This window comes from Gymnoscopelus braueri (assembly GCF_963280865.1).
Source record: "Gymnoscopelus braueri genome assembly, chromosome: 22".
NCBI lineage: Eukaryota > Metazoa > Chordata > Actinopteri > Myctophiformes > Myctophidae > Gymnoscopelus > Gymnoscopelus braueri.
This window is the reverse complement of record NC_137624.1, coordinates 8,634,222-8,649,297: the sequence shown is the minus strand read 5'-3', so window position 1 is coordinate 8,649,297 and position 15,076 is coordinate 8,634,222. Positions and strand designations below refer to the sequence as shown.

At 44.9% G+C, this 15,076-nt stretch overlaps 1 protein-coding gene across 5 annotated transcripts in view; it reads right to left on the bottom strand.

Moving 5' to 3' along the window:
• Positions 1–15,076, bottom strand: part of tjp2a (tight junction protein 2a (zona occludens 2)) — a 55,288-nt gene that overhangs the window by 38,727 nt on the left and 1,485 nt on the right. For 4 of the 5 annotated variants that reach the window (XR_013932507.1, XR_013932508.1, XM_080419518.1 and 1 more), the window contains exon 2: positions 395–491. The exons of the other annotated variant lie outside the window; for it this stretch is intronic. Coding sequence is in view for 2 of the 4 variants with exons in the window: in XM_080419518.1 (XP_080275644.1) it covers positions 395–397 (3 nt within the window). In the remaining 2 variants the exon portion in view is untranslated. The remainder of the gene's footprint in view (positions 1–394; positions 492–15,076) is intronic. 5 annotated transcript variants of the gene reach the window in all.

The window sequence follows — 15,076 nt, the reverse complement described above, 5'->3', positions numbered from 1 at the left end:
GGTTAGGGTTAGGCATAGTTTTACTGAGGTTAGGGTTAAGGTTAGGTTTAGGCATAGTTGCAAAAACGAGAAGTGTCAATCACAGCGACTATTGACCAATCACAGCAGGGTTTGCCTGGAGCTGCGGTGGGATCCATAATAACGCGTCGCCAACACCTGCTGCAACATCTCACCTGGCCTGGCATTGGCCGGACTGATGGCGTGGATTCACTCACAATCACATACGTTCCAAGTGTGAGTGAATCCGCAATGTCGGTATGGCTAGTGCCAGGTTAACCCTAACCCCTAATTAGCACCGTCTCTAACTCCCAAGAGACAGTGGGGGCAGTAGCATGCCACTTGGACAGAGGACAAATACCAGAGTGTGGACTATATTATTATAATTGAACAGTACCATCAAGATAGCGGAGTAGCTGCGTGTAGACAGACGACGGAGGCACAGGTAGTGGGCGTCTCTGGTCTTTTTCCAACAGAACTCCCAGTGACGGTCCCTGTGAGACGGAGAAACACTTTGTTTATTTGGTTATTTTCTTAATTTTTTAGGACCCCTATTAGCTGTGCGCTCCCTGAAGCACAGCTAATCTCCCTGGGGTCCACAAAATATAAAAATATACAGTTGAAAAACAAAAGAAAAGAAAAGTTATAGCACCCAATTTTAAGAAAAGGACGATCGAGTGCATGCAAATACTATTGAGAACATAAATTAAACTACAGTCAAAACACATGGCAAACCTGAGACTGCTTGGCATCCTACAAGTATGATATTTCGAGGCATTTCTTTATTTGCTTTTTCAAATATTGATTTCTGTCATATTAGTCATTAGCAAACATAATGACTAAGTGATGACTGACTACATAAAAAGTACTATATACAAACTCTTTACATAGTACTTCTCTAAACACAATCAGTGATTTGCAGACAGCACAGCAAGCAAAGCCCAATTACTCAAAATACAGAAAATGACTTGATATGAAAAACAGAACTAAATGAAGAACAGACAGCAATCCATAGGTGTTATTTAGGTCAAAAAATAAACGTTTTATTGGGACAATAATAAGCTTGTAAACATGCAGGTCTATTGTTTAATGGATAAATAAAACAGAATGTCAGGCTTTAAGGTGGTGTGTCCTCAAGTAAACAGAAGTGACATTGTGAGAGCTGTTTCATTAGTTAAAGTCCTAGAAATGTTAAATAATGAATTGGACTGTAATTAAATTATGTAAAAAAATAGTCACAAGGGATATTCACCATTAGGTAAGTATGATTTTGATCAATTGATAATCTCTTTATTTAATTTTGTAATGAACATTGTTTTTACTTTTTAGTAATAAATTATAGTGAGTAACTAATTTCTCCTCCTTTGCTTGAACATTGAAAACTCTCAAAGTTCAAACTGTGTTTGTGGTTCAATGGTTCAGTGTGTACAAGAAAACACAAAGCAATGGCAGTCTGACCGGGTGATTAACCCATCAAATGCCAATACAAGATAAACACATGCATAACATACACAGAGGCACACATGATGGACAAATCACAGAGACGCATGCATGCACTTGTATGCACATGTAGGCAAACTTACAAAGGTCTGTGTTCCAAAAGGCAGCGGTTTGGATAATAAAACACTACGTTTATCCTTTATTATTTCAGACAGATTTTAAACAATTTTTTCAGAGTAAATTTGAATTACGTCACTATTTTATAAACAACAGTTCACAGTTTTAGTACTATGGCAGGATACAGGATAGTATCATTTTTGCAGTACTGTAGTCTGTAGATGATCTTTTTCCATTATGGGAAAATATCATATCCTCAGTGTTAATTTAACTCAACGAGTGCACTTTCAATTTAAAATTAACACTGATTTTACTGAGTATATTTCTTGTTGAAATGTAAATAGAAAGACAGTCGTTCAACAGAAATGCTAGCAAAGTGAGTGTCTAATTGCAAGTAGACAGTGAAGAGCAATCTCATTCTCTGCAGCCTTAGTTTGGATGCTTTTACTCAGCATCCACCTGGATACAACACAAAAATGATGGTACATTATTAATCATTTTCAACCTGACGTCCCAATTTTGAGCATGTCAATATAGGTGAAAAGTAAAAAGATAATAACAATAATAATAAAATAACAGTTGATCAAGCTGATCAGCTCAATGTGTTGTGAGCTTGTAGACCAGCCATCTTCACTATTCGTCGTACAATGAAGTATATACAGTTGGGCTTAAGTGATTAAGCGTTGCACTTGCCATGGTCTCTCGACTTCTTAAACTAACCATCTTGTTCTTGAGACTTAAGCAGTGTCTGGATGTAAACAGCTGGCTGCCACCAACACGGTGAACTAAACTGTATGGACAAATGTTGACGCTTTATACCGTACATAAAATGTCAGCTATAGAACTTCCCAGAGGAATATAGAGTATAAAGGACCAGGTGATCCATCTCAAATCTCAACCACCAAAACGTATGATTTGAAGATGCAAAATTCACATAAAAAAAATCTTGAGAACATTTAATTACAGTCAAAAATATGTATTTAAGGCGTATTATATCTCATTGGGTCCATTTTAACATAACACTGAGGATTACTGTATATTGTGTACAGTGGAGAATGAGAGGAGGGCCAGGGTAGAGAGATGACCACATGGGTTCTGACTTCTGAGCCACACCCAGCTCCAGGATACTGAAAGCATAATGGACAAGACAATTTCATGGTGAGCCAACATGGAATCACGTTTAAGGCTCATTTATATTTCATCATTTGACAGGGTTGCACGGCAGGAAAAAAAGCCGATCTACAACCTCACTATTGCAATGTGACGCGTTGTGAGCTTGTAGCTGTTTTATTTTTGGTATGCGATTCTAAGCATTATAATGTAAAAAGAAAACATACAATTAAATGATGTGTCAAAAATAAATCACCTCCATTACTGTAATCTTGCTTGGAACACTCTACTCTCTGTGAAAATGACCACGTCTTTCTGAGGCCAAGAAACACTTTAATCAGTAACATAGTGGAATGCTAGGTTTTGTCAGGTTTACAGGTTTGTTGCAATGGTTTTCAAATACAATCCTGAGAATACAGAATACTATCATTTTGGCATTCATCTAATTTAGTTATTGATTTGATGATCTAAATGAAAACCAGCAGAAGGCCTACTTTGGGTCCCGAGAGTTGAGAAAAGCTTCAACAGCAAGGCAAGTGCTTTATACAAAACATAGAAAGCATTCATGTAGACTCATGTGTATTGGTTCCCAGAAGAAAGTGACAACCAAATACCAGCGATGTCTCCCCAAGATGTACAAAAAAAAAAGACTAAAGCCCCATTTCAAAAATAGTAAAACTGCCGATCTACAAGCTCACAACATGTCACATCGCGGGGGGAGCTTTTTTCTTTTCAAAAATCTTTTCAAAGATTTACTTAAATGAAAAGTAAAAAATAAAAAAGGGAAGAGCAGAGGCGTTTGTCTGAAAAACACAGGCCATGCCAGCCTGCACCTCTTTGTAAGAATCGCTACACAGTCAAATCTTAATCTTAATTTAACTCAGAGAGTGTACAAATTGTACATTAACACGCAGGATGTTACAGTGTGGGTCACCCAAGGAAATGTAGCTCAATACAGATTTGACTAACTAATTATAATACTGTAATCTCGCTCTCTGACCCAATCACCAACATGCTGGAACATGTGGTGTACCCTGCTAAGCTCAAACATATTTTAGCTCAATAGAAAATGGCAGTGGTTCAGAAATTAGGTTTTAATGCATTCAACATCTGACTGGACTGGATACACGCACGCAACACAGGGACACTGTGGATAGAACAAAGTCCTCAAACTTCCAATAGCCTACACGACTGGCCTTCGTGTGCTCTTAAAGGGGATTACCACTCATTTTCAACATTGAACCATCTCATAATATACCTTAGAGAACTAAAATAAAAAAGTCCCCCCCTTCTATGTTGCCTAGAACTGGAGAATCAATTGTTGGAGTCATGTGATCAGTGACATACGGAAGGTGTACTCTTTGGCCCGCCCTCTAGGCTGCCTCATTCACTAGAATGGGGAATCTCACTTCCACCCGAAACAGTGTGACTTGTAGTAGTTTATAATGGCATATGGTTATATATCACATTTCACACGATATTGTACTTGTAGATAATAGATCAATAATAGATCAATTGGCTGAAAATGCTTTAACAAGTCTTAACTTTATATTCAAGTCACACTGTTTCAGCTGGAAGTCAAATTCACCATTCTACTGAATGCAGCAGCCTGGAGGGCGGGCCAAAGAGTACACCTTCCATATGTCACTGATCACATGACCCCAACAATCAATTCTCCAGTTGTAGGCGACATAGAAGGGGGTGACTTTTTTCTTATTTGCACACAACAGCTCTAAGGTATATTATGACATGGTTCAATGTTGAAAATGAGTGGTATTCCCCTTTGACGTGAGTCTTGAAAACCCATCAACATGAAAGTCACTTTTAAAATATATAATATTTAAAAAACTTAGTACTGAAAATACTGTAGCCTATTAGGTTTATTATTGTTATCATTAAAAAGGTGCAGTAAGTGATATTTTGTTGTTAAAATAAGTGTCAAATAGCTCTATTCTGATCATTGCTATAGACTGAGTGTTTGTTCAACAGGGGTCTTCCTGTCTCTCCAGCTCCTTAGTAAACAGAAAATATCAAATTTGTCCAATCAGGTAAGAGAACTCATGAAGGATATACAATAAGTGACATTGGAAGTGATAACAAAAAGCAGTGAGCAGACAGAATTCGACACTATAACATTGAAGCTGATACACTTTCACCCAATCTCCTGAGAAAATGTATTTTCTGTTTATTAAAGAGCTGGAGAGAGGGGGAGACCCCTGTTACCGAACAAACACTCTATAGCACTTTTACACATTTACATTCTGAATATATAGAGCTTTAACTTTTTCAGCTGGTTAACAGTTTTAACCAAAAAAATACATCACTTACACTACTTTTAAAATAAATAATAAAGCCACCTACTGAACTGCAACATACTGTTCACTGCATGCACTGTATGAAGTTATGTCCTCCAAAACAATGCATGCAAGTGGATGTTACACACACACGCGCGCACACACACACACACACACGTACGTTACTCACGAGGGGGGTCTCACTCTCCACAGTTTCCTGCCAGGAGGTATAAGTTCCGGCTTGTTAAGAGGGACGACCCCCATGGCCGCCTGCATAAGGGTGATGAACTTCTTGAACTTCATCTTTACCACGTTCAGCTACAGCTGTGTGTTTCCCACCAGCTCTACACCTCAAGAGTCCACGCTGGTCACTGCAGCACACACCCTCACCATCGTCGCTGATTTCCCATCTTCTTCAAGTGTATCATCAGCAGCATTAACCACAAGAACCCCAGTGCCCCTATTCTGGGCATAGAATTATAGGCGACATTTGGCAAAAACAGGCGAATATTTGGTTAAAAAAAAGCCCGATCCACACGCAAGCTTGTAGATCTGCAATTTTTCGCTATTTGACGAACAACAAAGTAGAAGTGGGTAAAACATCTAGAACATCTCCCTCCATACAGAGCTCAAGATTCCATGCATCTTCTACCACACAACCTACAGCATCACCAAGACTATATCCAGCCCTTCAGACCCCCTGCCAAGCTCCTTCCCGAGTCTGAAAAAACAAAACCCTCTCTGAAGTCGTGCTCTCTGGCAGATTACTCCCGTGCGATAAAGTCACGACGCCGGTGCCTGCCAGCTACAGTACACACCACGGCGGGGGGCCCCCCCCAATTCCTGTCCCGGCCGTTATATTGCCCAACTCTCTCTGACAAGACACCCTCTTTGGATTTCCGACGGGAGGGAGGAAAGGACAACAATGGCCACGTTACAGCCGGGAACGAACGGCAGTGGGACGGCGCTCAGGGGATGACAGCACGTCACGCTTACATAATTCCGCCAAGTTCTCTGACTGCTGGGACATTTGGACTAATGAAAACACGGCTGCCTCTGACACCATCATCAGTGCATGTTAAAATCCTGAGTGCCGATTTCACTCAGAGTGTTCAAATGGACCCGTAGAGGATCCACATTAATTCAACCTGCATTACATTAACACTCTGGATTTTTGTGAGTGAGGTCTGCAGCCGTTGGCATAATTGTGGTACCGTACTAACTAAGCCCTGACAGATCATGTATGCTCTCCATCCCCATCTTCTATAATCTCCTATCCCGGGCTTATGCTTCATTTATACTCTGTCGCACGACGGTGTCGCCTGCTGAAAATAGCAGCTCTACAAGCTGACGACGCGTCGCTCCCTCGGCGCGTCGTCAGCTTGTAGATCGGCTATTTTCAACATGTGACACCGTCAGACGAAGAAGTATACATCAGGCTTTAGCCTTCTCACCATTAACATCCAGACTGACCCTTTTTTTCTTCACTCTCTAGCTCTCTGTTCACACACACACACACACTCCGGCTGCACTATTCTGCTCTCACACACACACACAGATTAAAAACGCCTCTATCTCGTTTGTTCCAACTGGCACCAGCTGACAGCATGCTGTCGTGTCCCGTGAGGAGAGAAATAAATAAATAAATCATCTCCCCTCCCTGCGGTGCCCTGATGAGCTGCCAGCCAACGCTATAAACTCCCGAGAGGAATTACACTCCACTCCAGCAGCTTGCATGTCTGGATTACTGCTCTGGGTGCTCGTGCCATCATCGTAAGAGCTGGAGGTTTCGCCGCGGCCAGAGAGCAGAGGGGCAACAGAAAATCCATCAGGGCTCCTACTAGGGATGCAAATACAACTCGGCAGTGCACGGCAAAATCCTGAGCGTTATACTGTAGTTCACAAACTTTTGACCCATACGAGTCCGTTTTGAGATAATCCGAGTTAGATAAACACTCAGATTTTACCGTGTGCAGTTACAGAGATCAGAAGTCTTTACTTGCGAGTGGAACCATTGGTTGTGGCTCAGCCAAGTTGAACTGAGGAGAACGGAGAGCTAAACGCCCAGTGTAAATCTTTAATCTAATCAGTAACATCATACAATCTCTCATTTGACATGTAGTGTACCGTCAAGAGCGAGAAGAGGAGATTATATCGCTCCCTCATTAGCTTCTCTGCACAGGCTCCCTGTAAATATCCTAAATAGATTTTTAAATCCTTCTCCTCACCAGAAAAGCCTTTAATGGTCTGGCACAGAAACCAGCAGAGCCTTCAACTACAGTGCCATACTCCTCTCCTGTGGAACCTTCACCCAGTTTTGGTTCCGGAGTCAGACCTGTACGTTCAAGAGTAGGCTAAATTAAAACGTTCCTTTTTCATAACGCTTATAGTTAAGGCTGGCTCAGGCTTGCCTGTTACTAGCAGTTATTCTGCCACAGGCTTAGACTGCCGGGGGACTGAAGTTCCCAATAGACTCACTGAGCTCCTCTCTCCTCCCCTCCATCAATACACATTCCTGTCCTATCAATGCATGTTATTAACTTGACTTCTTCCCCAGAGGTTTTGCACTTTCCCATCTTGCGGGCTTCCATGGATCATGATGGCGTACCCCCCGCTGTGGATTGAGGGATCCCATGGATTATAGCTGTGGATCTACTCTTTGGATACATGGATTTTATTTTTATTTATTTTTTGCGCTTAATATTTTTATATTTACAAGAGAATTGTGTGAGAATCGTCTGAGAATCGTGATCTCAATTCTTATGGAGGAAAATCGTGATTCACATTTGAGCAAGAATCGTGCAGCACTAGCATGCACCTGACATTTTTCTCTTTGTGTCTAAAGAATGTTAGCTATCATTAAAAAGCAATGTACATGTACAGTAGTACACACAGGTAACTTTATGATTCAAATGACAGCATTGATAATTCATGCCTTATTAACAGGCTTAGACGAGCCCATTATGAATGTCAAAAGTTACCACTGTGTTCTCGCTCAGTCAGTCTCTCTCTCTCTCTCTCTTTCTCCCCCCCCCTCTCTCTCTCTCTCTTCCCCCTCCAACCGGTCAAGGCAGATGGTCACCCACCTAGAGCCAGCTTCTATTTGAGGTTTCTAACCGCTAAAGGTGAGTTTTTCCAGGGCCAGGGTGGGCCTGGACAAAAACGTGGAAAAGCATGCATACCACAAAAATAAGACTATATAGTGCTTCCTGCAGCTGGCTCGGGCTCGATTCTGACCTGAGGCTATTTGCTGCATGTCATCCCCCTCTCTACCCCACCTTCTGTGCCTCTCTCACTGTCACCATCAACAATAAAGCAGAAATTCTGGTGAAAAAATAAAGAAAGTATTTTAAAAGGGGAGTTTTCCTTCCTGCGGTAAGGTCTTGATATGATCTACATGTACAGGTTTCATGAGATAATCTTTGCTGTGATTTGACAGCAATAAAATGTACATGACTATATTGTTGGCCAATCTGCTACCGTCCTTTTAATTCAATACATATTGCTTCCATTGTGATGTATCGACAGAATTAGGTTCTATGAAACTGCAATATTATTGATACATTATAGTTCAGTTCTAAACCACACTGGTGTAATGTATCCCAGTATACCAGTATATTACTATACTGTACACAAGAGTAAATGACTGGGGACCCCCAATCTTCTTAGAAATTGGGGTCCCAGAGATAAAGATCTTAGCAAATGGGGATCTGCGGCTCTAATGCTAAACAAATTGGGGTCCTTGAAATAAAATACAAGTTTGAGAATAACTAATTTACATCCATCCATCCATCCATCTTCAACCGCTTATCCGGAGTCGGGTCGCGGGGGCAACAGTTCCAGCAGAGAGCTCCAGACCTTCCTCTCCTGAGCAACATTAGCAACTTCCTCCTGGGGGATCCCGAGGCGTTCCCAGGCCAGTGTGGAGATGTAATCCGCCCATCTGGTCCTTGGTCTGCCCCGGGGTCTCCTCCCAGTGGGACGTGCAGCGAGGACCTCCCTAGGGAGACGCTCGGGAGGCATCCGTACTAGATGCCCGAACCACCTAAGCTGGCTCCTTTCCAAGCGAAGGAGCAGCGACTCTACTCCGAGTCTCTCCCGGGTGACCGAACTTCTCACCCTATCTCTAAGGGAGATGCCAGCCACCCGTCTGAGAAAACTCATTTCGGCCGCTTGTACCCGCGACCTTATTCTTTCGGTCATGACCCACACTTCATGACCATAGGTGAGAGTAGGAACGAAGATTGCTCGGAAGACCGAGAGCTTTGCCTTCTGGCTCAGCTCTCTTTTCGTCACCACAGTGCGGTACAGCGACTGCAATACCGCTCCTGCTGCTCCGATTCTCCGGCTGATCTCCTGCTCCGTCCTCCCCTCACTCGTAAACAAGACCCCGAGATACTTAAACTCCTTCACCTGGGGCAAAGCCTCATTCCCTACCCGGACTGCACAATCCACCGGTTTCCTGCTGAGAACCATGGCCTCAGATTTGGAGATGCTGATTTTCATCCCAGCCGACGCACACTCGACTGCGAACCGATCCAGTGAGAGCTGAAGGTCCCGGACCGATGGTGCCATCAGGACCACATCATCCGCAAAAAGCAGTGACGCAACCCTTAGCTCACCGAACCGTATACCCTCTCCGCCACGACTTCGCCTCGAGATCCTGTCCATGAAAATCACAAACAGGATAGGTGACAAGGCGCAGCCCTGTCTGAGACCAACCCCCACTGGAAAATAATCCGACTTACTGCCGAGCACACGGACACAGCTCTCGCTTTGGGCGTACAGAGATTGGATGGCCCTCAACAAGGTCCCCCTCACCCCATATTCCCGCAGCACCTCCCACAGAAACTCCCGGGGGACCCGGTCATATGCCTTCTCCAAATCCACAAAACACATGTAGACCGGATATGCATACTCCCAGGCCCTCTCCAGGATCCCTGCCAGAGTAAAGAGTTGGTCAGTTGTTCCACGACCAGGACGGAAACCACATTGCTCCTCTTGAATCTGAGGTTCGACTATCGGCCGGACCCTCCTTTCCAGTACCTTGGCATAAACTTTCCCAGGGAGGCTGAGTAATGTGATACCTCTGTAATTGGCACACAACCTCTGGTCCCCCTTTTTGAAAAGTGGGACCACCACCCCAGTCTGCCACTCCCTCGGTACTGTCCCAGACTTCCACGCGATGTTGCAAAGACGTATCAACCAAGACAGCCCCTCAACACCCAGAGCCTTCAGCATTTCTGGACGAATCTCATCAACCCCCGGAGCTTTGCCACTGTGGAGTTGTTTAACTACCTCAGTGACTTCCTTCCGGGAACTAATTTAATTTACAGTATGCTGTAAAATCAGCAGCAACACTGTGATAAAATGAACATGAGCGATAAAATTCATGTTCAAACCTGCAAGGTGTCACGACAATCCAGGCCTGCCTTCAGATGCTTGTCTATGTCTACGCTTGCATGCAGGACCAGTTTGATTGCAAGAGTAAAAGGGACGTTGTGTATTGTGATTGAAGTGAACACAAACTATTTGACACCTTCAAATTGGTTCCTTTCAAATAGGCTATAATCCTTCCTTTCAAATAGGCTATATATATATATATACATATATACACACACACACACACACACACACACACACACACACACACACACACACACACACACACACACACACACACACACACACACACACACACACACACACACACACACACACACACACACACACACACACACACACACACACACACACACACACACACACACACACACACACACACACACACACACACACACACACGCCAGACTGAGTGCATCATATAAGCTTACTTCCTCCTATTGTTAAGTCCTTCAAAAAATAAATACAAATTCATTCTGAAAACAGTGAACAACTTTGATACATGCTGTGAACATCAAACAGCTGTTTGTAGATCACAGCATAGAGTGATAGACTATATTGATTATCATTAGCTACAGTAAATTGTTCCACATATGGGTACAGAGCTCAACATCCATTGGAACTGATAGTCTGGTTCCTTATGCTTTGATTTAAAATGTTGTTGGATTTTTTTTGAAGATTTGCAAAACTATACATTTTTGGAAAGGTTATTGTCTAAGGAATCAGAAAATCAATGTTGCCATTTGCCCAGATGTGTATATGGCGGCCATATTGGCAATTACAAAATGGCCACCATAAAATGTATGTTTTTTAATATCTCGGCCTCTAAATAAGCTGGAACATTGATTTTAACTCCTAAACCTACATTTTCAGTGTCGAGGAATCCAATGGTGGTAATTATAAAGCTACAAAACTTTACAACATTAACCCTTAGATGCATGACTGAGTCCAAAATGACCAGATATGGTTGTTTTCTTGCAATATCTTTGAAATAAGAAAATCATTTATCAATTCATATTCCAGCTGTTCCTAAAAACATGTTTCACTTGCTCATTCAAATTAAATAAAATGTTAACTTACCACTGATACTTTTAAAGACATTTTTGTTTTTGTATTATTGCTACTCTAAGCTTCCATAAGTGTGTCCAAAATGATCAAACTGTGGCTGATATTAATTGCGGAAATTATTACAAAGACATGCACATCCCAATACTACTAGGATGGGTGCTGAATCAAAAAGTGTAGCTTACACTATACTTGAGAGTAGATCCACACACCAAGTAGTTCCCGTTGCAAGCATTTTATTTGCAGTGACTGTACAAAAGGCCAGTAATCATTGCCCTCAGACTGTATATTATTTTATGTTGTGGCATGTTCAGGCATTCCAGACCCCCGCGCGAGGGTGCCGGACAGAACGGTAATGATCCTTCCGCAGGTTCACCTACGGAAACCTTGTTACGACTTTTACTTCCTCTAGATAGTCATGTTCGGGCGTCTTCCGAGCGCTCCGCCGTGACCGACTCCGGCGGGGCCCGTCCGAGGACCTCACTAAGCCATCCGATCGGTAGTAGCGACGGGCGGTGTGTACAAAGGGCAGGGACTTAATCAACGCGAGCTGGTGACTTGCGCTTACTGGGAATTCCTCGTTCATGGGGAATAATTTCGGCCCCGGACATCTAAGGGCATCACAGACCAGTTATTGCTCCTTCTCGTGTGGCTGAACGCCACTTGTCCCTCTAAGAAGTTAGTCGCCAACCACACGGGGCCGCGAAAGTAGTTAACACATTGAATGCCAGAGTTATTTCAGATGTTTCATTGAGAAAAAAAAAGTACTCAGGAGCCTAGATACAGAATTTTTAAGTTTTAAGTTAACAAGGAAGTAAAAAAATTAACCAGGGTCCTATTCCATTATTCCTAGCTGCGGTATTCAGGCGACTCGGGCCTGCTTAGAACACTATTTTTTTCAAAGTAAACGCTCCGGACCCCAAGCAGGACACTCAGAGCATCGGGGGGGGGGCGCCGGAAGGCAGGGACAGGGACGGACGGTGACTCGACTGGCGTCGGACCGTCAGCTCGATCCCGAGATCCAACTAGGAGCTTTTTAACTGCAGCAACTTTAAGATATTAAAGCTATTGGAGCTGGAATTATCGCGGCTGCTGGCACCAGACTTGCCCTCCAATGGCTCCTCGTCAAAGGATTTAAAGTCCACTCATTCCAATTACAGGGCCTCCAAAGAGTCCTGGATTGCTATTTTTCGTCACTACCTCACCGTGCCGGGAGTGGGTAATTTGCGCGCCTGCTGCCTTCCTTGGATGTGGTAGCCGTTTCTCAGGCTCCCTCTCCGGAATCGAACCCTGATTCCCCGTTATCCGTGGTCACCATGGTAAGCACGTAGCGTACCATCGAAAGTTGATAGGGCAGACACTCGAATGACACATCGCCGCCACGGAGGGCGGGCGATCTGCCCGAGTTTATCCAGAGTCACCAAAGCGGACGACGCGGCGCCCGAGAGCGCCGCGCCGCGAGGGTTTAGGATCTGATTAATGCACGCATACCCGAAGGTCAGCGCCCGTTTGCATATATTAGGTCTAGAATTACCACAGTTATCCAAGTAACTGAGGAGCGATCAAAGGAACCATAACTGATTTAATGAGCCTTTCGCAGTTTCACTGTACAAGCCGTTTGTACTTAGACATGCATGGCTTAATCTTTGAGACAAGCATATGCTACTGGCAGGATCAACCAGGTAGGCCTCCTGTTCCGCCGCGGAGAGCGCGCCCAGCTGAGGCGCGCACCGTGGGGTTGCCGGTCCGCGGAGACCGCCAAGGCCCCCCGTGAGAGGGGCGGCGGGAGCTCCCGGTGGCGCGCACTGCGACGGTCGCCACATCCTCCTTTGCCCTCTACCCAGGTTGACAGGATGTTACGGGGGATCGGCGCCCATGGCCCGTTTCGCAGCTGTTTGGTCGGTCGCCGGAGTACGCGACACACGCAGGGTTTGAGAAACGAGTCTCCGGAGCGCGCCCCTGTGGCAAACGGATCTCCTTGCCGAGCCCCGTGATGGGGCTCGAGGCGAGGCCGACCGCGGGGGCCCTCGGACGGTCCGTGGCAGGGCAACTAGGGCAGACGGGGCGTCTCTGTCTCGTTAGGCCGGTGTCGGCCGCGGAGGAGTGCGGAGGACAGGCCGGGGCCTCTCGGCACGTGGTCCCTCCGTGCCTGGTTGGGCCCGCAGGCTGCAAGCAGCGTCCGCCGAAGCACACAAGGTGCCGGCGGGGCCCTTGCAAGAGGCGGGCTACGAGTGCCAATCGGTCAGAACGTAGTGGGTTCCACGGCCTTCGGGGCGGCCTGGTTCCCGGGTCACAGTGCAGCGACTAGCGGCCGCCGGCAGGCCCGCAATCTGGGGCGGCCTGCCTGCGTTTCGTCCCCAGCGTCCGCATGCTGGTCCATATATCCGGGCTGGGAAAGGTTGCCGATAGTCCCGGGAGAGAATTTCAAAGGAGGGGGCCACTGCCGAGCCCAGGACTGGGCTCGTCCTGGGCTCGCCGAGGACCTCCAGGGTGCCAGGCCGCCCGGCCGTGTCCGACCGGAGGCCTCTCTCTCGCCTGCCGTCGGCCCGTCCTCGGCGTCCGCACGCCTGTTCCATATATCCGGGCTGGGAAAAGTTGGGTCTGGAGTGCTTTTGGATGAAGCAGAAGTGACAGAAGGAATGCTGTCAACACTGGAGCTGTCAACACAAGGGTATCAACATCAAGACAATCCCTGAACTGCGATGGCATCTGTTCTGCAAACACAGGGCAGAAAGTGACAAGCTCCCTCCAACACCTGGAGCTCTGAAGCAGCACATCTTGAGAGTCCATGTCCAAACAAGGGCATGGGCACAAGCAGCCATTGCTCTGCAGGATCCACAGCTGGATCCCCTGCAAAATGGGTACTTCAAACACTTGGATGGCATGCTGAAACCAACGACCACAGAGGTCCTCCCAGCTCCAAAGGCCATCCTTGAGATGGTTCAATGCAAGTGTAAATCTGACTGTTCTTCTGGCAGATGTTCCTGCAAAGCTAAGGACTTAGCCTGTACTGAAATGTGTCAGTGCAGCAGCCAGTGCCAGAACGATGACGATTCCCAAGCTGTGATGCACGAAAGTGATGATGATGATGATTATGATGATGCATAGAGACTGTCTATGATTACACATGTCATGATGTTTAATATGGTTACACAAACATCCAAAGTTCACAGTTAAAATAAATAAAAAGAACAGTTAGTATCTGACTGACTGCCTGGGCTGTGCTGTTTTTTACCCATATGGTGGATTATGTCAATGGGATGATAAAAAAAAAAATCAATAATAACTTGCACCATTGGATTCCTTGACCCTGAAAATGTAGGTTTAGCAGTTAAAATCAATGTTCCAGCTTATTTAGAGGCCGAGATATTAAAAAACGTACATTTTAGGGTGGCCATTTTGTAATTGCCAATATGGCCGCCGTATACACATCTGGGCAAATGGCAACATTGATTTTCTGATTCCTTAGACAATAACCTTTCCAAAAATGTATAGTTTTGCAAATCTTCAAAAAAATCCAACAAAATTACATAGTGAACCAGACTATGAGAGCTATGCTATCTGGCTAGATATCCTAAACAGCTTGTAGATCTGCTATGTTCAGCCAATGTTCCCCTCCGAATAGGCATTAACCACTTGAACCCTAGGTT